This window comes from Mus musculus, chromosome 3, assembly GCF_000001635.26.
Source record: "Mus musculus strain C57BL/6J chromosome 3, GRCm38.p6 C57BL/6J".
NCBI classification, from domain to species: Eukaryota; Metazoa; Chordata; class Mammalia; order Rodentia; family Muridae; genus Mus; species Mus musculus.
Window position 1 is genome coordinate 132969837 of NC_000069.6, and position 23171 is coordinate 132993007.

Genomic DNA, 23171 nt, shown 5'->3' on the forward strand with positions numbered 1-23171 from the left:
TAGGAGACTGGCATTAAACCTTATTCTCCTTATAATTTCTGATTTATGGTAAATACTAGCCATTAGTGTATTCAGTTATTTTTGAGGCACTAGAATGATCTTTATTCATTACAACTTCAGTGTCCACCATATAGAATATATGAATAATTTGAAGATTGTAAAGAGGCTGTTGAGACATGTACAAAGTGTGCTTCTCCATGACATCCTGCTTTTCTTTCACAATTCCTAGAGCATATTAAAATCACCAACAGCTTCAAGCCTGGGTGTATTTTGTTTTTGAGACATTTTGTACCTCAGGCTGGCCTGGTCTTTGACCCATTTCCATATCTATCAGACTATCTGTCCTCATTTGGCAAGTTCACTGGAAATACTAGCCTCTGCCCCTCGTGAGGGAATTTACATTTATTTTGTTGTGAGATGGCCAGACTTGATTTTAAGTGTGCTACCAACATGCAGAAATTTTTCCTTCTCTTCCCCCTCCTTTTTCCCTTTCTCTTCACTTTTCTTCTCCTGGTCATCCTAATTTTTATAAACAGTCTCCCATGTTGCCTAGGTTGGCCTGGAATTGCTGAGGTCAAATGATCTTGGTACCCCCATTGTCCCAGCCTCAGTAGCTGGGCCTATAGTCACGCACAATCACATCCCACAGGACTAATTGCATTTCAGAAAATAGCACTTTGATCTATCATTCTCCTCCTCCAAGAACTGACTGGCTTCTTGCTTCGAGACTGTGTTATTGGATGCTATTTGTATTTACAGATGACTTACAGTTTGGTCCTTATTCTCATTTGCTTTTGTTGCAGCACTAAAACAGTGAACAAGGCACTTGGAGAGGGCAGTGTTTATTTGGCTTCTAGGTTACAGTCATTATTTAGAGAAGCTGAGGCAGGAATTGAAGGCAGGAACTGAGAAACACTGCTTATTGGCTTGGGTTCCTCTGGCTTGCTTACTACCTTTTATTTCATTTTTTTAAAAAAAATTAATTTATTTTTTACTTATTTACTTTGCATTCTGCTCACGGCCCTCTTCCTGGTCACCACTTCCCACAATCCTCCCCCTACCTCCACTCCCCTTCTTTTCTGAGCCTGTGGGGATCACCCTGGGTATCCCCCTGCCCCCAGCACTTCAAGTCTCTGCTAGGCTAGGAGCTTCCTCTTCCACTGAGGCCAGACAAGGCAGTACAGCCAGAAGAACATATCTCACAGTCAGGCAACAGCTTTTGGGATAGCCTCTGCTGCAGTTGCTCAGGACCCACATGAAAACCAAGCTACACATCAGCTACATGTGTGGGGAGACCTAGTCCAGCCGTGTATGTTTTTGGTTGGTAGTTCAGACTCAGAGCCCCAAGGGTTCAGGTTAGTTGACTCTGTTGGTCTTCCTGTGGATTTCCTATCCCCTTTGGGACCCTTAATCCTTCTTTCTATTCTTCAATAAGAATCCCCAAGCTCCATGCACTGTTTGGCTCTGGGTATCTGTATCTGTCTGAGTCTGTTGCTGTGTGGAGCCTCTCAGAGGACAGCTTGCTTCTGTCTGCAAGCATCATTAATAGTATTAGGGATTGGTGCTTGCCCATGGGATGGGTCTCTAGTTGGTCATGTTATTGGTTGGTCATTCCCCCAGTTTCTACTTCATCCTGAATTACTTGTAGACAAGATAAATTTGGGGTTGAAAGTTTTGTGGGTGGGTTGGTGTCTCTATCACTCTACTGAGGTTCCTGCCTGGCTACAGGATGTGGCCTCTTCAGATTCCATATCCCCAATGTTGTGAGGCACAGCAAAGGTCACCCCCCCATTGATTCTTGGAAGCCTCCTTTCTTATACAGCCTAGAGCCACAGTAAGCCGGATCCTTCTGCACCAATTAACAATTAAGAACATGCCTCACCAAGATGGTTGCAGAGCAATCTGATCTAGATAGTCATTCAACTGAGGTTCCCTCTTCTCAGGTGACAGCTTTGTGTTGACAGCTGAGGTTAATTATGCCAGTTTACTTATTTTGCATTTGTTGTTCTCACTAGTCCTACTCCCAAAAGTGTGTGTGTGTGTGTGTGTGTGTGTATGTGTGTAGTATATGCTTGAAGTGTTGGGTCTGGGTGTAAACAAAATCAACTTTTAAGACAACCTCATTTTCTATCTTTACAAATTCTGATGACTTTATATATCAAGGACAAGGTCCGGGTAGACATGGACAAAGGAGTGACTCTGAAAAGGGCTATAGGCAAGACTAAACTTTCCATTGGGTTTAGGAAGATGGGAGACTTCTACGAGGATCAGAGTCGTATCTTCTGCTCCATGAGAGGTCTGAGAGTATGGGAGATTCCAGAGGAAAAAGCTGTGTCACACTCCTTGGGCAGTAGACTGCAAACTTGAGGTTCCCCACAGATTTTTCTCGATTTAAAAGTGACATCATATTGCCCAACTGGATATCATAGACAACTTCTAAAAATGCAGGAAACTTAGAATGGAGGCTCAGTCTCAGGAATGGACTCAATTTTACTTTCCTATAAGCTGCACTGGTTAGGATGAGTTATTGATACTTAAATATCAATAATTGATGAGTTATCAATAGTTAATTGATAAAAGTACTACACCTGTAAAATGCATGATCAATACCCATCAGGCAAAGCAGTGAAAATAAGAGATCATGAATATTATGTGATAGTACAAAATATAACGAATAACTGGAGACTAATAAAGTTTTCATATGAAAATATTTGAGGGCTGGTGAGACTGCTCAGATGGGTAAAAACAATTGCTGAATGGGCCTGACAACTTGAGATGGCTGAGTTGCTAGTATCCACATGAAGGTCTAAGGAGAGTCTATGCATATGGAGTTGTCTGCTGACCTCCATATGTATGGTCTGACACATATGCTCTACCCCCAATTAAAGAGAAATAAAACATATTCCTTGATTCAACACTACTTACCATTTTTTCCTATTCTTTCCACAATTTTTTGGGTCAGTTTTGTATATTTTCTATATACCTTAGATCTTAATAAATTTAGGGTCATAAAACGCCCCTGAGAACCTGTTGGTAAAAGGGGTACCCTCTGAGTAGCAGAACACATGCATACAGTATGGGATAAAAAGCATTTATTGGCATGGTGGGTCCTGTGTATTGAGTCACAGGATAAGATATTATTCTCTTTCTTGATTAGTGACTTTCAATTAACCATTTAACTCAGGCCAGTAAACTTTTTTTTTCTTCTGAAAATTGCAACAGTATACAAACTTTTAGGCTTAGTGTCAGATCGCCATGAAAACCACTCAGCTCTGCTTATGTAGCACAAAAATCACCCACAGAAAGCACGGGTGGGGAGAACTGAGCATGGTAGCACATATTTCTAACCTTGGCATCTGGGGGACAAAATGAAGAGTTCAAGGCCTCTGAACCTTGTCTATTGATACTGTATCTTAATTTTTTTAAAGGACATATGGTAATGTAGACACTTGCCTAGTATGTGCAAGGTCCTGGGATCAATGGCCAACACTAAACCAAAACAGAACAAATCCAAACACAGACAGGTGAATGTGGTTAATTTCTAACAAAATTCTATTAATAAAAAAGTAGCATGGTGTTTGGCTTTGGCATTGGGGCTGTAATTTGGGCATTTATTATTTAATTCTTTTCAGACTAGTTATAAAGTGGAAAGTGCGTCCACCCTGACCCACAGGGATCTTGTGCTTGCTGAGCAAGAGGGCTGAGAGAAGAAAGCCTCATCTTTAGCATCTGAATGGGATGTGTCCTGCACAGTGTTGCTTTACTGATAGTGAGCAGGGGTCTGGTCCATGGTTCTGCCTGCCTCTCCATTACATAAAGCATGAATGAAAAGCAGAAGCAGCCTTGTAGGTCAGGTAGGGGATGTGGATTTGGTTCAGCCAGAACTCTGCTGTCACCTTTTCTCAGGAACTACAAAGATCTTTTCAAAGTTTCCTCCTCCTGCCTTCCAATGCCACATTCTACAGCCTCTCAACACTAGGGACCTGCATGTTGGGAGGCATGTCTGGAGAGAGGGGCAGCACTGTGCCTTAGTGTCCTTTAGCAAGGGAAAGACTTTTTTTGTGTGCACAGCTCTGCACTCCTTGGGCTGAGGTGGGGTCTGTCCATCTAAGTATCCTTTGATTATCAAGTCCTTCCTGGTTTCTTGGGACAGCCTTAGAATACCGTACCACACAAAGCAGGGAACTGAGGAGATGACATTGCTTGGTGTCTTTGCAGGTCACTAGTATATCTATCTTCCTATAACACATAACGGGCAATGACTTGTCAGTAAAGCATTTCTTTCGAGGAAAATCCACATCCATTTGTTTGATGTGTCTTTTAGGATAATAACAAAAGAGCAGGGAGCGAATGCACATGATTCCTTGCTCCCATAAACTATGGCTTTGGGATGGGGAGCAGGCAGGGGACAATAATGTACAGGCTACAAACCTTTGGTGTGCACACAAAGGGGGTGGGTGGGTAGAAGCTGCATCTCTGTGTGAGACCAGAGGTGCATGACAGGCAATTCAGCTAAGGGGCTTGCCATACATTATCAAGATGGTGAAGGGGCCTTTTTGTCCCTGTGACCATCTGGTTTTGCTGTGAAGCTGGGTCATACCCAGGAGCTTACCTGGCAGAATTGGAAAGAGCAGCATCTTAAGTTCCACTGAGAGAAGAGAGCCACTCCAGGGTGCAATAACCCTTTCAAGGTACAATCGTATTCTGCAGATGAGGGGCCATTTGAAATAATGAGCAACTGAAGACCCCTATGTGCTTAGTGAACAGGGCAAGTTGGAGTTGTTGGCAAGAACAGAAGGGCTGAGGGGTATGGGTTGGATGGGGAGCATAGACTTGTGTCTGTCGTGTGCACATCTCTGCATTCCTTGGGGGTCTGTCCATCTTAGTGTCTCGCTTCATAGTGTGATGTATCTTTTGATTATCAAGCACTCCTTGTTTATTTGGACACCTTTAGAACACTGCACCTCCCACTGTGCAAGTCCAGATGGCAGGGCAGCAATAGGATCTTTGCTAGAAATTCAGAATTTACCTCAGGCTATATTGGAAGACAATGCATCATGCATTGCAATAAGTAAGCAGATATTTTAAATAATCCGTGGGTAAGACTGCCTGCCAGGCTTTGTGGCTACATGATTGTGTTCATGGACCCAGTCTTCAGAATTTCGTAGTTGTACCTTAAGGAAGATGTGTTCCTTTAAGCCTTTGGTCGTAATAAAATGAGGTGTGTTGAAAATCTCTGAGAGTACTGTGGACTCCAGAAAGTGGAGTAAGTAGAGCCAGGGCACATTTCCAGAGCTAGTACTGGGGAGGAGCAACCATACCTTAAGCCTTAGAATGGGTGATGGAATCTGTCTTATTCAGATAAAAGGGTAAGAGAAAGCATTTAGCATCAAAGGCAAATATGAGAAACCCCTCAAATTCTTAACTACTGCCAGTACGTACCAGAAATCTTCCTGTCATATACACTCTTAAAGATTGCCTCTTTAGCCATGTGTGGTGACTCACACCTTCAATCTCAGGATTTAGGTGGCAGAGGCAGGTGGATATCTTTCGAATTTGAGACTAGCCTGGTCTACAAAGAGAGTTCTAAGATAGCCTAGGCTACACAGAGAAAACCCATCTCAAAATGAACGAATTAGTAAAGTAAAAAAAAACAGTGGAAGGCTCTTGAACACACACACACACACACACACACACACACACCATATAGACCATTGTAAAAGGGCAGCAGGTCTGCTGGATGCCTATGGGGCAGACATACCCTAAGAAGCTTCTGACTTTCCATCACACGTGGTCACACACTTTCAATACACATTAAATAACAATCAATAGGTGTATTGTTCTGGCTCATCATTAGAGAGATTTATGGTTGCTTCTCCCCAGTAATACAAATTTACAGCACATTTTACACTAGGACCAGGAGATAGGAAACCCTTTATTGCATCATTTCTCTTCTGAGAGAAAGTCTCACTATGTAGCTCTGGCCTAGAATTCACAACATAGACCCAGGCTTGCCTCAGACTCACAGAACCCCACTGAGTGTTTCGTCCCAAGTGCTTGTACTAAGGGTGTATGCCACCAATGCCTGGTGGACTAGTTACTTTTCTATTGCTAAGATAAACCAGCATGATCAAGACAACTCATAAAAGAAAGCATTTAATCTGGTTTATGATTTCAGAGAGCTCACATCTTGAGACAGCCATGGTGCAGAGAGAAAGAGAGCACTATAAGTCTTTTGAAACCTCAAAGCCTGCCCCCAGTGATACATCTTCTCTATAGGGCCACACCTCCTAATCCTTCTAAAACAGTTCCAGCAAATAAGTACCAAGTATTCAAATATATGAGCCTATGGGAGCCACTGTCATTCAAATAGCTGACATGTACTGCATTACTGCATTAGTATATTTCAGGATGCGGTTGCCATCCCAGTCACCTCTCTGACCCATAATTGTTCCTGTGTGAAAGAATTACAGGGATGGAAATGGAGAGGAGCCTGAGGAAAAGAAGGTCCAGCAACAGGCCCAAAGTGGGATCCAGCTCCAGGGGAATTCCCAAGGCCTGACAATATTACTGAGGCCTTGGAGTGCTCACAAAAAGGGATCTATCATGGCTGCCCTGTGAAACACCCAACAAGCAGCTGAAAGAGTCAGATGCAGATATTTGCACCCAACCAATAGACAGAAGCAGCTGGCCCCTGTGGTTGAATCGGGGAAGGCTGAAAGAAGCTGAGGGGAAGAGCCATCCTGTAGGAGGACCAGCAGTCTTAATTAATCTGAACCTCTGAGATCTCTCAACACTCGACCACCAAACAGACAGCATACACCAGCTGATATGAGGCCCCCAACACACATATACAGTAGAGGACTTCCAGATCTGTGTTCATTCAGAGATGATGCACCTAACCCTCAAGAGACTTGAGGCCCCAGGGAGTTTAGAGGTCAGGTGGGGTGGGGAGGAGGTGTGGGATATGGAGCAGAGGGAGGGGGGATGGGAGCGGGCGCGGAATGGAATATGGAGTGTAAAAAATAAATTAAAAATTAAATTAAATTAAAAAAAAGAAAAGAAAAAAGTACTTCTTTGTTATATACAGCAACTAAGAACTACAATATGTCAGAATTCTATACAGTGAATATCTATACATTTAAAAAGTCACTGAAAGATAAAAGCTTGCAAGTACCTTGCTGACGGCTGCCAGCAAAGTCTTCATAGAGAATACTGTCAGTTTAGGATAGCAGTCCCAAGGAGACCAAAAAGAAAGATCTCATTTATCTTGGCTCTAGGAAGTTTAGGTGAGTCAACGTATTAGGTAATACAGTTAGAAAATATGATTCAGACAGTGTAACTACTAGATACAAGCACAAACACCTAGAGGGTAAAAAAAAAAAAAAAAAAAAAAAAAAAGATGTTTTCAAAGTCAGCTAGCTGCCTAGCTTTAAAATTTATAACTCGTCTAAATAAAGAAATGAAGAACCAACCCAGAAAAAGTCCAAGAAAATGCAACTTTAAACAGAAATTCAAAAAGAAATGGAAAATCCAAATATGCCAACAATTATCAAGGAAAAATACAGCTTAACTCCAATTCCTATACTTCTAACCTAAACATATGAGATAGCTTTGCAAGCCAGTGAATCAGGCATTAAAGAAAGACAATTCCAGGCTCAAGGGGTGATTCAGAAGTTAAGAGCACTGGCTGTTCTTCCAAAAACTATGAGGTCAGTTCCCAGCACCCACATTAGCAGTTCACAACTGTCTGTAACTGTAGTTCCAGGGGATCTGATGGTTACCAGGAACACTCACAGCGCACAGACATGCTGTGATTCTCTTCAGATTGGTGATACTTGATAATCTTCTGTCTTAAAACTTCTTTCCAGAAAAACAGTGTAGTGTAGAATAATTTTAATTCAGCAACATCGGTGTTCTAGTTGGAATACAGACGCACACCCTTAGTACACACCTTTAATCCCAAACAATTGAAGGTAAGGTTAGTTTGTAGAAGGAAGCAACTATGCTTGAAAATGATGAGTGATGAATCAGAGAAAGATTTGACAGAATGAGTAAAAATAGTATATGTCCATGAGAGCAGGGAAGAAAGGGAGGCTAAGAGCAGGAGACGGAGAGGGAGAGGGAGAGGGAGAGGGAGACGGAGAGGGAGAGGGAGAGAGGGAGAGGGGGAGAGGGAGAGAGGGAGAGGGAGAGGGAGAGGGAGAGGGAGAGGGAGAGGGAGAGAGAGCGAGAGAGGACAGTTCTGTTCAGTCAGTTAATGTAATGGAGTAAGGTCAATGAGTTGGCAGTCCATGCAGGAGGAGGCAAGGCAATGGAGTTGAGTTGAGTTCTGTTCATGCAGCAGAGGCAGTTGAAGCCAGAGAAAAAGAGTCAGAGGATTAGAATAAAATTCTCATTAGTTTGAGGCCAAGCAGAGCAATACAGTGAGAAGCTGAGAGAAACCAGATTGAACCAGTCAGCTTGGAGCCAGATAATAGCTAAGTTGAACCAGTCAGCCAGAGCTCAGAAAGAGCTAGAAAGGGTGAGCTTATTCAACAGTAAGCCTCCGAGACAACTACATCTGGGGAATAAAAGCTACTTTTACAAGTGGGAGTAATTTCATGAGGGCTCATATATTCCATATATTCTTTACATGATAACTAAATAATAATTTACCAGGTTAAAAAATTTAATAAACCTTATAGTATGTAATATATAATATATTTAATAATATAAAATTGTTATAGTTTAGCAAGTATGGGTCTAAAAGCAGAATGAAAAAAATTAAGAAACCTCTGAGTTTATATTTAGTATATGATGAAGTCACCTTGATCAATGGAGAAAATGTAATTCTTTTGTTTTTTCAGGGTTTCTCTGTAGCCCTGGCTGTCCTGGAACTCACTCTGTAGACCAGGTTGGCCTGGAACTCAGAAATCTGCCTGCCTCTGCCTCTGAAGTGCTGGGATTAAAGGCATACGCCATCACTGCCTGGCTTTTCTTTTGCTTTTTGTTTTTTGTTTTTGTGAAAATGTAATTCTTATGACGGTATTGTGAAAAACAACTAATAATATAAACATTAGATTTTTATTTCAAGCCACTCACTGCAAGAAAATTGTGCTGGTTTAGAGTTAGAAATGTAAACTAGTGAACAAGAGGGTCAGGCTCCATCCCGAGCTGGCAGAACTGAGCACTGCTGTCCACATGGCACTGGTTTTATAGGCACAGGGATGAGGGAGTTGTGGAAATGAGTGCTAAGATTCCACCAGGCTGCGGAGCCCAGGCCCAGTGTGGCAGGGGCAAATTCTCTACAAGGCCTGGAGGAGCCAGTGCATTAAGTGAGACCTAAATTGTAGGGAACCCAGAATATTGGCAATGATAGTCTGTGATGTAGAATTATAAGCTGAAATAAAGTATTTCTTCCCCATTTGTGTGATAATTTCTATTGTCAATTTGTGGTGTCTGGTCAGCTGCAGCATTGACTGTGATTAATGAGACCACAATAACAGAAACAAAACTTTTGCTCTCCTGGGACAAGTAATGCTAGTTAGCTGGGGCTGAGAAACAAGTAGTGATGAAGAAGAGACCAGCATCCCTGAGATGAAATCTTCTGGGAAGTGTATTCTCGGGGTCAACACAGAGAAGCTGTGCTCCAGAGGGGACTAAGGCTGTGCCTGCTGCTGGCAGCTGGATCTGGTAATTTGTAAGTTTCACAGGTCGCAACAAGAGCTTATCGGTGGAAGTCCAGCCTTAGCAGTAGAAGCCCTGGACTTAAAGAGGCCATGTAGAGAAGCTGAGGCTTGACAGCATCCGAGCAGGGCGAGAATCCCCGCGACCAGCACAGGAAAGGCTGGTGAGAACTCGGCCTCGCTGCGGTGGAGAGCTCAGCATTCTGGGGACGGCAGTACTGTGGAGTCACCACCAAGGACAACAGGAACTGCAGAGTGGAGCTGTGTGTGCTATGGACGGCAGAGCCTGGGAAAAGGAACGAACTGGCTGGCTAGGCCATTTGGAGCCCAGAGGCTCGTGAGTGGGTTCCAGGCACTAAGTACTTAGCTTTTCACACTGCTGAACTTTGTCTTGGTTCTTCCCTCTTGAATTAAGTATTTTACCTATTTAGGTTTGGTAGGAGCCCACAGTTAATTCGGAACTTGTGAAGAGACTCTAGAGTTTCAGAATGACTGGGCGTTTTTAGAGAGAATGACTGGGCGTTTTTAGAGAGGCTGGATATTTTGGAGAGGCCTGAACTTTGCAAGTATTTAAATTTTAAAGAATGCGGGACTCTTAAAATTATCCTCATAGATTTCATATTGCAGAGAAACCCCGCAAATGTGAAGAATGTGGCAAAGCTTCTTCTACTCTTATTGGATTTATTTTAAATTATATTTATGAGCGTGTGCCTGGTATGTGCACACCACTGCAGGTGCTCTCAGGGGGCAGAAGAGGGCGCTCTGCTCCCTAGAGCTGGAGTTACTGGGGTTACTGACCTGTTTTGATTTCAATGTGGAACTCAGTTCCTCTGCAAAACCAGCACATGCCTTGAATCACCACCCATCGCTCCAGTCCCTTCATCACAACTTATCATAGCTACTTTTATTGGAAAATTCTCATCATTCGAATTTTCTTGACCCATGACACTAAATATTTAATTAGTCATTACTTCATTATTTTGCATATGAGTATTAAAAATATTTCATTTTCCTGTATGACTGAAACTTGTCTGCCCAGATAAGATGGAGGTAGCCTAGATTTGCTAACTACAGCCCCGCTTCTCCGATTTAGTCTGAGATTATTGTCATTGGGACACTCTTCCTCTTGCTTGCTTCCAGTCCTTTTATGTGCCCCGGATGAGGGTCCTGGCCATGTTGTTTTAAACAATTGTGGCCCCTGTATCTGTTTCCAACCACGATAATCACAGGTGAATGCCATGCTGAGAACAAGTGAGGGAGATCACTGCACCCCCTTCCTTTCTTTGTCCCCCCCACCCTTCCATAACTATTATACAAGCTTTCTGTCCTGGAAGAGAGGGCTGCTTGGAGTCCCCTGAGGGCTGAAGAGACTCTGATGGTAGGAATCCTACAGTAGGTTCCTCAGCCATCATTGCAGGAGATGGGAACTAAGAGGAGACCCACAACTGGACCATGAGCAGAGACCGAGAGATTTTGGAATACTCAGTCCTTAAGAGTAAGTCACCATCAAAGTCCTCCTCTCAGGTCTCAGGAAAGACTGGAAGCAGCAGAGGGGATGGGTAACTGCAACACCACCATGTCTTCCTGAGATAACCGATGAACTTATGCACCTCAAGAGATCGTAGCAGCAGCACAGAGTCAAGCCAGGTGAGTGCCCCAGAATGGAGAGCAGGGAGCAGACACAGACTCCCACCCCGAATCCAGAAGCTATCTACGACTGACATCTGCAAAGGCAACATTTGTTTTCTCCAGTGGCGGCTCACCGGGTATATTAATCACACTTAAGGGTAGGCCCCATACTGAGCAGTAATAGACAACACAATACAAACGCAATGGTATTTTTGTAGACTTTTGTCTTGCATTGCTTTGTTTGGGCATTCTCTCTCTCTCCCTCAATCTCTCCCCCTTGTCTCTCTCTCTCTCTCTCATTGGTGTGTGTGTATTTTGAGATTGTAAATTGATTACAATTCTTCCCTCCAAATCTCCCTATATACCCCTCTCTGCTCTCCTTCACATTCAGGATCTCGACCTCTCTCCATCTCTCTGTCTGTCTCTCTCTCTTAACTAAGCTTTCTTTTTTGTCTTACTGGTCTTATAGTTTCTGAAATTTTTATGTTTTTACTTTTTTTTTTCTGTGTGTTTCTTCTTTTTTAAAAAAATCCATTATTTTGTTTGCTTTCTTCAAAGAGAAAGAAAGGGTGTGGAGTTGGCTAATGGGTTGGGAAGGATCTGAGAGGAGTCAAAGGCGGAGAGCCATGACGACAGTTTACTATATGAAAAGGTTTTTTTTCAATTAAATAAAATAGGAATACAAAAATCTATGTATTATATTGTATCAAAGCATATCTCAATTTAAAAAAGAAGCAAAGCAGGGTATAGTTAACAGTACCAGTGGATAAAATACATAGGTATCAGGACCATCTCTCATCTTAAATCATCTCATAAATTAACAAAGTTTCCCCCTCCATATTGCCTTTTAAATTATTCATGCATTTTAAAGCATAGTGGCAGATAAATAAAATCCTTAAGATTTTGCTTTAGATATGAAAACATCAAGATAAAATAATTAATCTTAATGCTAATACTGTAGGCTTATAGTTAGCATCACACAGCCGATAGTTGTCTGTACACGTAATTTAAAAAGCTGGCTGCTGGAAAGAAAACATAGGCAGCCAGCACTGTCCAAATGAGCTTTTCAGAGTCTGCACACTTCACACCCAAACAGAAGGCTACACATGATGGCATGATTATAGAATGGACCCCCCCCCCCCCCACCCAAGTCTTCTCTTTTAGATCTAGAAGATCTCCCTTGGAGGGCAAAACAATGTACCTCATGTAATTCATTCTTGCATTTTCAGAGAAAGCAAGGCCAGGGTTTGGAGAACAATAGACCCTAGCATTTGTTAGTTATATCTCGGAACTAAACAACGCATACATTTACTGTTTAGTTAAAATTTACATCTAAATTCCACTTTTAGAATATGTAATTTAGTGCAATTGACTTATAAATTTTTAGGTGAAATCTTTGAACCAGCAGTAAACTTATTTGTTAATTTATGGGACATATATTTATATTTAAAAGGAGGATAGTACATGATATGCAGATCAACCAATGTCAGATTTAAAAAAAAAACACTAAATTTACCATTCTAGACTTTAAAAAAATCTATAGAAAAGGTACATTGTTAAAACTATAAAACCTCAACTACCTTGAGTTTAGCTCTGGTCACCAAGTATGAATATCTAAAGATTATAAAGTCAAGGCTGTGAGGTCATAGCCCAGGTTGAATATTCCACTGACATCATCAGGGAAGTGGGAGGAAATGGATCTGTGGAGGGAATCTTGGCCACTGAGAACGACTCTGGCGGCTAAGGCTTCGGGGAATCCCCTCTTGGAAGCCTGTCATCCTTCTGCGCACACAGCGGAGCATCCCTCTTCCAAGGTCTTCCTGCAGCTTTCCCAGCCGGCCCAGCATGCTCAGCTCAGTGCTGCTTCCAGGAGCACAGCAAAGGCTCCCTGGACGGCCCCGGGCTCTCCTCACGAAGCCAATGGCAGAGCATCACGTTTGAGTGCCCGTCTACAAGGGGACACCCACAATCATGTTGTTCTTGGGAGAGCAGCTCTCTGGCTCCATAGAGATCACTTGAACAGAGTAGCCGTGTTCTCCTGCTGCTGCTGCTCGGTCCAGATCCACCAGGCCCATGCACTGCTTCCCTGAGACAAGGGAACACAGCGTGAGACATTTATAAGCAATGTAACTTTCATGCATACACAGGGATCTTCGCAGTGACAGTATCCATCCATCAGTGCTGTGGCAAAGGCCATGTCCCCTCGGTACTGCTTACTGTAAGCTTAGAGTGGATCACCGTGAAGACATACTTCCCAGATTTATCTTGGCTAGCAATTTCCAGAAGGCTAACTTTTAAAAATGTATCAATACGTATATCTCAAATTGCAACTACACATTCTACTTTATATTTTGGTCAAAAATTCATTTTAAGACCTATGTTCTGTATTCCTATAAAGTCATATTATAAGTAATATTCTAAAAAAAAAAGTCTGTCTCTGACAAAGTCTAAAATAAGACACTGCCGAGTGGCCATCTGAAAGAGACACCGCATTTCTCCCTGGAGGTTTATAACATGATAAAGAAATGCAAAGGGACTGAGGAAACTCGTGACCATGTGCTAGTCAGAGTTCACCTCGCTATGAAATTGGTTTTCTCTTCCCTTTGCAACGTTTGAGAATCAAACGAGGAACCCTGACTGGCAAGCCAGCAGCTTATTTGTTTTCCCTTTCAAAAGTAGATTAGGAAAAACTGAGTTGAGGCTTCCTATACTAAGCCATTACTTGCTTTTATAGTCTGAACTGTTCTATATTTAATATCTAAGTTCTTCCTTTTCTTGAAAGAGGTTACTGACTGCACAATCTCATTCCTTCCACTTTTCTTTGATAATTACAGCAATGCTTAAGCACCACTTTACAGCAGCCTCCTGGAGTGAAGTGAAGTCAGCAGTCAGGCACATCCATCCCTGAAACAGGAAACCTCTCCTGTAACATGTGGGACTCTTACAGACCAAACAAAACCAGGAACGGATGAAATTAGCAAGTAAGAATAAATCAGAGACTCAGACTCACAGCGTGAAGATCAAGCTGTGTTAGAAGCTGATGCAAAAGGGTAGAACTCCATTTAGAAAACAAACAACTCATCTTCTCCCCAGCAGCTATCCAGTTGGTTTCTCTCTGGCCTCAGACACTTCCCTTTAAGCTGAGTGCTTGCTTCCCATCCACTTCTCAGTTCAAACACTCTGTCAGAACGGGATGCTCCGCATTCCTTCAGGACCCACCCTGGTTTACAAGGCAGCTCACTGACTCTTGGCTGGGATCCCAGTGCAGTTAGTTTTTCCTTTTTTCATCTGGTAGAAGAATCTCATATTTTCCCATGTTAAGTGTCAATACAACTGAAATCCAGTTGTTGGCAACCTACCTTTTGGGGGTTGGTAAATTTTCTTTTCTTTTTTTTTTTTTCTTTTCCATTTTTTATTAGGTATTTAGCTCATTTACATTTCCAATGCTATACCAAAAGTCCCCCATAGCCACCCACCCCCACTCCCCTACCCACCCACTCCCCCTTTTTGGCCCTGGCATTCCCCTGTACTGGGGCATATAAAGTTTGCGTGTCCAATGGGCCTCTCTTTCCAGTGATGGCCGACTAGGCCATCTTTTGATACATATGCATTTTCTAAAAACGTTTGTCAAGCATGGAAGTGGCAATATCTTTGACAAACTCTGTGGCTTTGTCTGCCCCCTTCCCCTGCCCTTCCCTGTAGCACTCTTGCCAGATGGGCTTCTGCTTCAACCCTAGCACCCGCCCTTCAGTCTCTGCTCTTCCTTGACACCGAAAACTGACACTGATTCACAACAACAATCATGGCTCTACTGATCTCTATGGTTTGAACGTGCTCCCTAAAAGGCACATGCTTGCAACTTAATCCCCAGTGCTGAGTTACAGTTAGACGTCAGCCTGAGGTGAAGGTATGCTGTTACTGTAGGACTGGGTTCATTATTGTGAGTGTGGGTTTCTTAAAACGGGCCAAGCTTGGTCTCTCTCATGAAGGCATTCCCTTCCATTGCTTGCTAGTGCTCCTACTGCTCCTCACCCACTCTAGGTCTGCCTTTCTCTTTTGGCATTTGACACCTTCTACAATGGTATGACTCACCAAGAAGTCTCCATCAGATTTAACCCTCTGATCCCTAGATCAGTGGATTATAAAGACTGAGATATGCATCTGGTAGAATTATAACAAGTGTATATATTACAGTGACTTAAAAAAAATCAGAAGGAGGAATAGGAAAAGAAACAAAAATGAGAGGTTTTACCAAGAGATGGCAGTTGTGGGCACAGTGAGAACAGGAAAGGAAGTCCCTTAGCTGTAGGTCTCAGTGCCTTTCCTCGTGTGAGCACCGTACTATGCCAACTTTAGAATATAAAGGTAATTATTTATTATGTAACATCTTCTTGAGTATAAACTACTTCAGCTGGGCTCAAAGAAACATCAATAATCTACTCAAGTACACATGGAAAAAGGAGGTAATGTTAGAATTTTACAAGTACGACAGTGCCCAATGTGGAGCTTCTGAGAAAAAAGTTTAAGACGCGATTTAACTCCCGTCCACTTATCGTAACCTGTTTTAGAACCCAAATATCTAGTGATGGCCCGAGAAGCTGTATTGTAGAAGGGAACAAGAGCTCTGTGTCTGGACCCAGATAGCCTGGGGTCACAGCGTGGCTCTAGCACCCATCCGATGAAGAGGTTCACTCCTGACGTCAATAAAATATAAATAATTGTGTCTACCTCACTCATTTTCAGCATTTAAGTGGATGATAACAATTGCAATTATTCTTTTAAACAAAAGTTTATTTTTCTAAAGTGAAGTCTTTGATGGATCTGTTTCTTGAAATGGTTCTGGGTAATGTTCAGTACTGCAAAAGATGAATGTATGGGCCTGTGATCAATAATGTCTAAGTATACTTTTATCTAAGAAAGACGCAGTATCATTCTTTATACATTTCTAGTGAATCAACTTTGGAATATGGAGCTGACATTAACATTTTTGTTATTTTCTTTGTGACTATGGATGGATCCTGAAGTTCTTAACAGTACGAAAGATTTAATGTGAAATCTACTCAGTGCACACAGACGCTAACCAAGATGTGACAAGCTGTCAGTCATAATGGCTAATGTGCTGCATTACAGTTCCTGGGAAGAAGTTTTCTTAATGATAAATGGAGCAGTGTTTTCCCCAAATAGCCCCTATGCATCCACTCTGGGCATGCTGGGCATAACCCCTCAGCAGCTGCTTGGTGGAAGCACATACCTATGAGTCTCCTCTCGGGTGGGAGCTGGACAGCTGTCTGATCGGCAAATCTGCAGAGGAGCATGTGTTCCTAAAACGAGCATCAACAGATGTGGGTTTATTCTAATTCAGTGCTTCAGAGTTATAAAACAGAGAAGACAAAAACACGACTTCAATTATTCTGGAGTTCATTCCATAAAAAACACTATACAAAATTGAGTAGCTGAAAAGAGCAATCCTAAGAATATTGTCCTTAGTGACTTCTTCCCGTCAAGTTGACTGTTTTTCAGATTACTCTGTCTGTCTGTCTGTCTGTCTGTCTCTGTCTCTCTCTCTCTCTCTTTGGATTTTCGAGACAGGGTTTCTCTGTGTAGCCCTGGCTGTCCTGGAACTCACTCTGTAGACCAGGCTGGCCTCGAACTTAGAAATCCACCTGCCTTTGCCTCTCAAGCACTGGGATTAAAGGCGTGCACCACCACTGCCTGGCTTCAGATATATTTCTTAAGAACAGAAAAGAGAAAAACTTCAAGGCCATATTACCCAGTAGTTTTTATCCTATAAACAGGACCAGGTGGTTTCATATTGAAATTATAATGTGTTAAGGGAAAAGAACGGTTTCCTTAAATTTTCCTTTCTCCAGGTGATCTGGACCTCTCTCTCATCTGGGTCTTAGAAGAAGCATGATGTGGCTTCTCATATTACTCAAGGATAAAGAAGCCAGTTATGGCAGTTTAGATGTAATTGGACCCCACAGGCCCATAAGGAGTGACACTATTAGGAGGTGTGCCTTGTTGGAGTAGGTGTGGACTCACTAGAGGAAGTGTGTCACTATGGAGGCGGACTATGAAGTCTTAAATATGCTCAAGTCAAACCTAGTGAGACATTCTCCTTCTGCTACCTGCAGATCAAAAACTCTCAGCAACTTTTCCAGCAGCATGTCTGCCTTCATGCTGCCATGCTTCCCGCCATGATGAGAATATAGTGTCTCTTTACAGAAATAAAACCCTAACCAGGACCCGAGTTATTCTCCAGGATTTCTAGCAGAGCATGGGCTACTCCTCAGGATAGCCCTTTTTATTTAAGACCTGAGGGGATGGGGCAGAGACTGGTACTGTTATATGACGACTTTAGGAAAGGGTCATTAATGAAGACGAAGAAGCCTGTGAACGATAGAGGCCATGTGTGTGCAGCACCCTTTAATCTACACGTAGCTACAGCTAGTCAGTAGGCAGCAGAACATTCTGCGCCTTTAAGACCTAGAGCAGCTGTGGAGTCAGAGTTAAACAGGGTGAGCCCAGACTGACCATTCATATCCTTAGTACTCCGGACTTTACATTTAAAGTCCTCCCCACCTCCAGGCAAAGTGAGTCTTCCTAGTAAGTTGGCCTCAAACTTGTAATTCTCTCCTCTCAGCCTCTGAGTATAAAGTCTCTATTTTTCAATCAGGTAGTAAAATATTAGTAGCATTTCTTTTTCTCTTTCTTTCTTTCTTTCTTTTTTTTTTTTAATAACAAGAGTATCTTTGTTCCAACTTTTATGTATTAAAACATTTTAAGAATCACTATAAAATTTAATGGCAATGGCCCAGAAATTAATGACGTAGTTTGAATAAGTAAAATTTATAAAGCCTCCACAAAATGGCTAGCATCTAAATAGGACAAAAGATTTTAGGATCCTATGATCTGACAAAGTAAGAAAAAGTATTTCCTTTGTCTGCATGGGGTTTCTAAACAGTATATTAGTATAGGTCATGCTGATGCAATCAGAAATTCAGGTGGGGTCCAATGCACTGTGCTCCTAAGTTTTACATCTCTTTCAGAATTATTTCTGTTCTCTTCAACACAAGGTTCTGAAAGGGCAAGGCACATGCAGGTGTTCTAAATATCTGCTGGCTAATTTTGAATAGAGAAAACACCCACCTAATTAGTTCTCAAAATCTCTCAGCAGTAATGAAGTTCTAGGAAGTAATAGGGTACCATTTGTCATAGTGTCCAGGAAGGGAAGATGCCTCTAAGACATTACACCTGACACCTTTTGAGGGCTGGCGACTGCTACCTGAGCAGCTCCTGAGGGTGCTGGAGTAACAGCAGATAAACCCTGTTCACTGGGGTGGGGGAGCGGGAGCCCTGCTCTCTGGGACCAGGGTACACCACTTCTCTTTACAGCTGTGTAAATTACATTTCCTCCAAGACCAAGGGTAGCTTTGTCATCTTCAGTCCATTCGCCCCATTTTTCCTGTAGAACCTTGTGAATCCTAACGTTTGCTCTCTAAATCTAGTAGTTCCCTAGGATATGACCATTGTAACCCAGCCAGCGAAGGCTAGCAATGTTCTGGTTCTAGATGAAGGCATGAGAAGAGAACCCGCTCTGTGGGTCTCTGTGACTGTTCATACGGGGCAGTGAGGAAGGGAAGGAGAGTGCTGTAGAAAGGTGGGGCAGGGCAGGAAGTGGGCATTTAAGAAGCATAAAGACACGCTCAAGAAGATAAAGCTCTCAAGGCGATAGAAATGAGTGTTTAAGGAGACTCTACTTCGAGACATCTTGGTTCCCGGATCCTGCCAATACTAGTCTGCACAGGTGAGAGTGTGGACTACAGAAGCTAACAACTTCTGGAACAGGTGGGAGCCATAGAGCTTCTAAGGCAGGCCCCATTTTGGGCTCCAGACATCCGGGCACCTTCCCTGGCAGGGGAGAGGTGTCCGCCCGGCCTGGGAGGACTTTGCCGGACCATCTGCAGGTGACATCTTGGTTCCCAGATCGTCCCAAGACTAGTCTGCACAGCTGAGAGTGTGGATGACAGAAGCTAACAGCTTCTGGGAAAAGTCATGTTTCAGGCTTTAATATTCTGCCAGGAGGCAAGTCCGAACAACAGATATCTGTGCACCTTCTCTGCAAGAGGAGAGCTTGCCTGCAGAGAGTGCTCTAACCACTGAAACTCAGGAGAGAGCCAGTCACCAAGGTCTGCTGGCAGAGGCTAACAGATACACTAAAGGAACAAGCTCTAACCAGAGACAACTATAACAACTGACTCCAGAGTTTAGCAGATGGCGAAAGGCAGATTTAAGAATCTTACTAACAGAAACCAAGACGACTCACCATCATCAGAACCCAGCACTCCCACCTCAGTCAGTCCTGGGTACCCCAACAAACCCGAAAAGGTAGACCCAGATTTAAAGGCATATCTCATGATGATGGTAGAGGACATCAAGAAAGACTTTAATAACTCACTTAAAGAAATACAAGAGAACACTGCTAAAGAGTTACAAGTCCTTATAGAAAACCAGGAAAACACACCCAAACAGTTGATGGAAATGAAAAAAACCACATTAGACCTAAAAAGGGAAGTAGAAACAAAAAAGAAAACCCAAACTGAGGCAACGCTGGAGATAGAAACCCTAGGAAAGAAATCTGGAACCATAGATGCGAGCATCAGCAACAGAATGCAAGAGATGGAAGAGAGAATCTCAGGTGCAGAATTCCATAGAAAACATCTGCACAACAATCAAAGAAAATGCAAAATGCAAAAAGACCCTAACTCAAAATATCCAGGAAATCCAGGACACAAAGAGAAGACCAAACCTACGGATAATAGGAGTAGATGAGAATGAAGATTTTCAACTTAAAGGGCCAGCAAATATCTTTAACAAAATTATAGAAAAAAACTTCCCAAATCTAAAGAAGGACATGCCCATGGACATACAAGAAGCCTACAGAACTCCAAATAGACTAGACCAGAAAAGAAATTCCTCCTGACACAATAATCAGAACAACAAATGCACTAAATAAAGATAGAATACTAAAAGCAGTAAGGGGAAAAGGTCAAGCAACATATAAAGGCAAGCCTATCAGAATTACACCAGATTTTTCACCAGAGACTATGAAAGCCAGAAGAGCCTGGACAGATGTTATAAAGACCCTAAGAGAACAAAATGCCAGCCCAGGCTACTATACCCAGCCAAACTCTAAATTACCATAGATGGAGAAACCAAAGTATTTCACTACAAAACAAAATTCACACATTATCTTTCCACGAATCCAGCCCTTCAAAGGATAATAACAGAAAAAAAAAAACAATACAAGGAAGGGAAACCACGCCCTAGAAAAAGCAAGAAAGTAATCCCTCAACAAACCAAAAAAAGAAGACAGCCACAAGAACAGAATGCCAACACTAACAAAAAAATAATAGGAAGTAACAATTTCTTTTCCTTAATATCTCTTAATATCAATGGACTCAATTCCTCAATAAAAAGACATAGACTAACAGACTGGCTACACAAACAGGACCCAACATTCTGCTGCTTACAGGAAACCCATCTCAGGGGAAAAAGACAGACACTACCTCAGAGTGAAAGGCTGGGAAACAATTTTCCAAGTAAATGGTCTGAAGAAAAAAGCTGGACTAGCCATTCTAATATCGAATAAAATCGACTTCCAACCCAAAGTTATCAAAAAAGACAAGGAGGGACACTTCATACTCATCAAAGGTAAAATCCTCCAAGAGGAACTCTCAATTCTGAATATCTACGCTCCAAATGCAAGGGCAGCCACATTCATTAAAGACACTTTAGTAAAGCTCAAAGCACACATTGCACCTCACACAATAATAGTGGGAGACCTCAACACACCACTTTCATCAATGGACAGATCGTGGAAACAGAAACTAAACAGGGACACAGTGAAACTAACAGAAGTTATGAAACAAATGGACCTGACAGATATCTACAGAACATTTTATCCTAAAACAAAAGGATATACCTTCTTCTCAGCACCTCACGGGACCTTCTCCAAAAATGACCATATAATTGGTCACAAAATAGGCCTCAACAGATACAAAAATATTGAAATTGTCCCATGTATCCTATCAGACCACCATGGCCTAAGACTGATCTTCAATAACAACATTAAGAATGGAAAGCCAACATTCACGTGGAAACTGAACAACACTCTTCTCAATGATACCTTGGTCAAGGAAGGAATAAAGAAAGAAATTAAAGACTTTTTAGAGTTTAATGAAAATGAAGCCACAACGTACCCAAACCTTTGGGACACAATGAAAGCATTTCTAAGAGGGAAACTCATAGCTCTGAGTACCTCCAAGAAGAAACGGGAGAGAGCACATACTAGCAGCTTGACAACACATCTAAAAGCTCTAGAAAAAAAGGAAGCAAATTCACCCAAGAGGAGTAGACGGCAGGAAATAATCAAACTCAGGGGTGAAATTAACCAAGTGGAAACAAGAAGAACTATTCAAAGAATTAACCAAACGAGGAGTTGGTTCTTTGAGAAAATCAACAAGATAGATAAACCCTTAGCTAGACTCACTAGAGGGCAAAGGGACAAAATCCTAATCAACAAAATCAGAACTGAAAAGGGAGACATAACAACAGATCCTGAAGAAATCCAAAACACCATCAGATCCTTCTACAAAAGCTTATACTCAACAAAACTGGAAAACCTGGACGAAATGGACAAATTTCTGGACAGATACCAGGTACCAAAGTTGAATCAGGATCAAGTTGACCTTCTAAACAGTCCCATATCCCCTAAAGAAATAGAAGCAGTTATAAATAGTCTCCCAGCCAAAAAAAGCCCAGGACCAGATGGGTTTAGTGCAGAGTTCTATCAGACCTTCAAAGAAGATCTAATTCCAGTTCTGCACAAACTATTTCACAAGATAGAAGTAGAAGGTACTCTACCCAACTCATTTTATGAAGCCACTATTACTCTGATACCTAAACCACAGAAAGATCCAACAAAGATAGAGAACTTCAGACCAATTTCTCTTATGAATATCGATGCAAAAATCCTTAATAAAATTCTCGCTAACCGAATCCAAGAACACATTAAAGAAATCATCCATCCTGACCAAGTAGGTTTTATTCCAGGGATGCAGGGATGGTTTAATATACGAAAATCCATCAATGTAATCCATTATATAAACAAACTCAAAGACAAAAACCACATGATCATCTCGTTAGATGCAGAAAAAGCATTTGACAAGATCCAACACCCATTCATGATAAAAGTTTTGGAAAGATCAGGAATTCAAGGCCCATACCTAAACATAATAAAAGCAATCTACAGCAAACCAGTAGCCAACATCAAAGTAAATGGAGAGAAGCTGGAAGCAATCCCACTAAAATCAGGGACTAGACAAGGTTGCCCACTTTCTCCCTACCTATTCAACATTGTACTTGAAGTCCTAGCCAGAGCAATTCGACAACAAAAGGAGATCAAGGGGATACAAATTGGAAAGGAAGAAGTCAAAATATCACTTTTTGCAGTTGATATGATAGTATACATTAGTGACCCTAAAATTTCCAGAAAACTCCTAAACCTGATTAACAGCTTAGGTTAAGTAGCTAGATATAAAATGACCGCAAACAAGTCAATGGCCTTCCTCTACACAAAGGATAAACAGGCTGAGAAAGAAATTAGGGAAACAACACCCTTCTCAATAGTCACAAATAATATAAAATACCTTGGTATGACTCTAACTAAGGAAGTGAAAGATCTGTGAAGAATAAGAACTTCAAGTCTCTGAAGAAAGAAATTAAAGAAGATCTCAGATGCTGGAAAGATCTCCCATGACATGGATTGACAGGATCAACATTGTAAAAATGGCGATCTTGCCAAGAGCAATC

The 23171-nt window shown here is 42.0% G+C and overlaps 1 protein-coding gene across 3 annotated transcripts in view; it reads right to left on the reverse strand.

Moving 5' to 3' along the window:
- Window positions 1-11913: 11913 nt before the first annotated feature.
- Window positions 11914-23171, reverse strand: part of Gstcd (glutathione S-transferase, C-terminal domain containing) — a 110290-nt gene continuing 99032 nt past the window's right edge. For 2 of the 3 annotated variants that reach the window (NM_001356309.1, NM_026231.3), the window contains exons 11-12: window positions 16549-16618; window positions 11914-13383 (exon numbers count right to left, since the gene is read on the reverse strand). In NM_001356309.1, the coding sequence (NP_001343238.1) occupies window positions 13247-13383; window positions 16549-16618 (207 nt within the window). In that variant the 3' untranslated portion in view covers window positions 11914-13246. The remainder of the gene's footprint in view (window positions 13384-16548; window positions 16619-23171) is intronic. The other variant, XR_003954372.1, reaches the window with a different exon arrangement.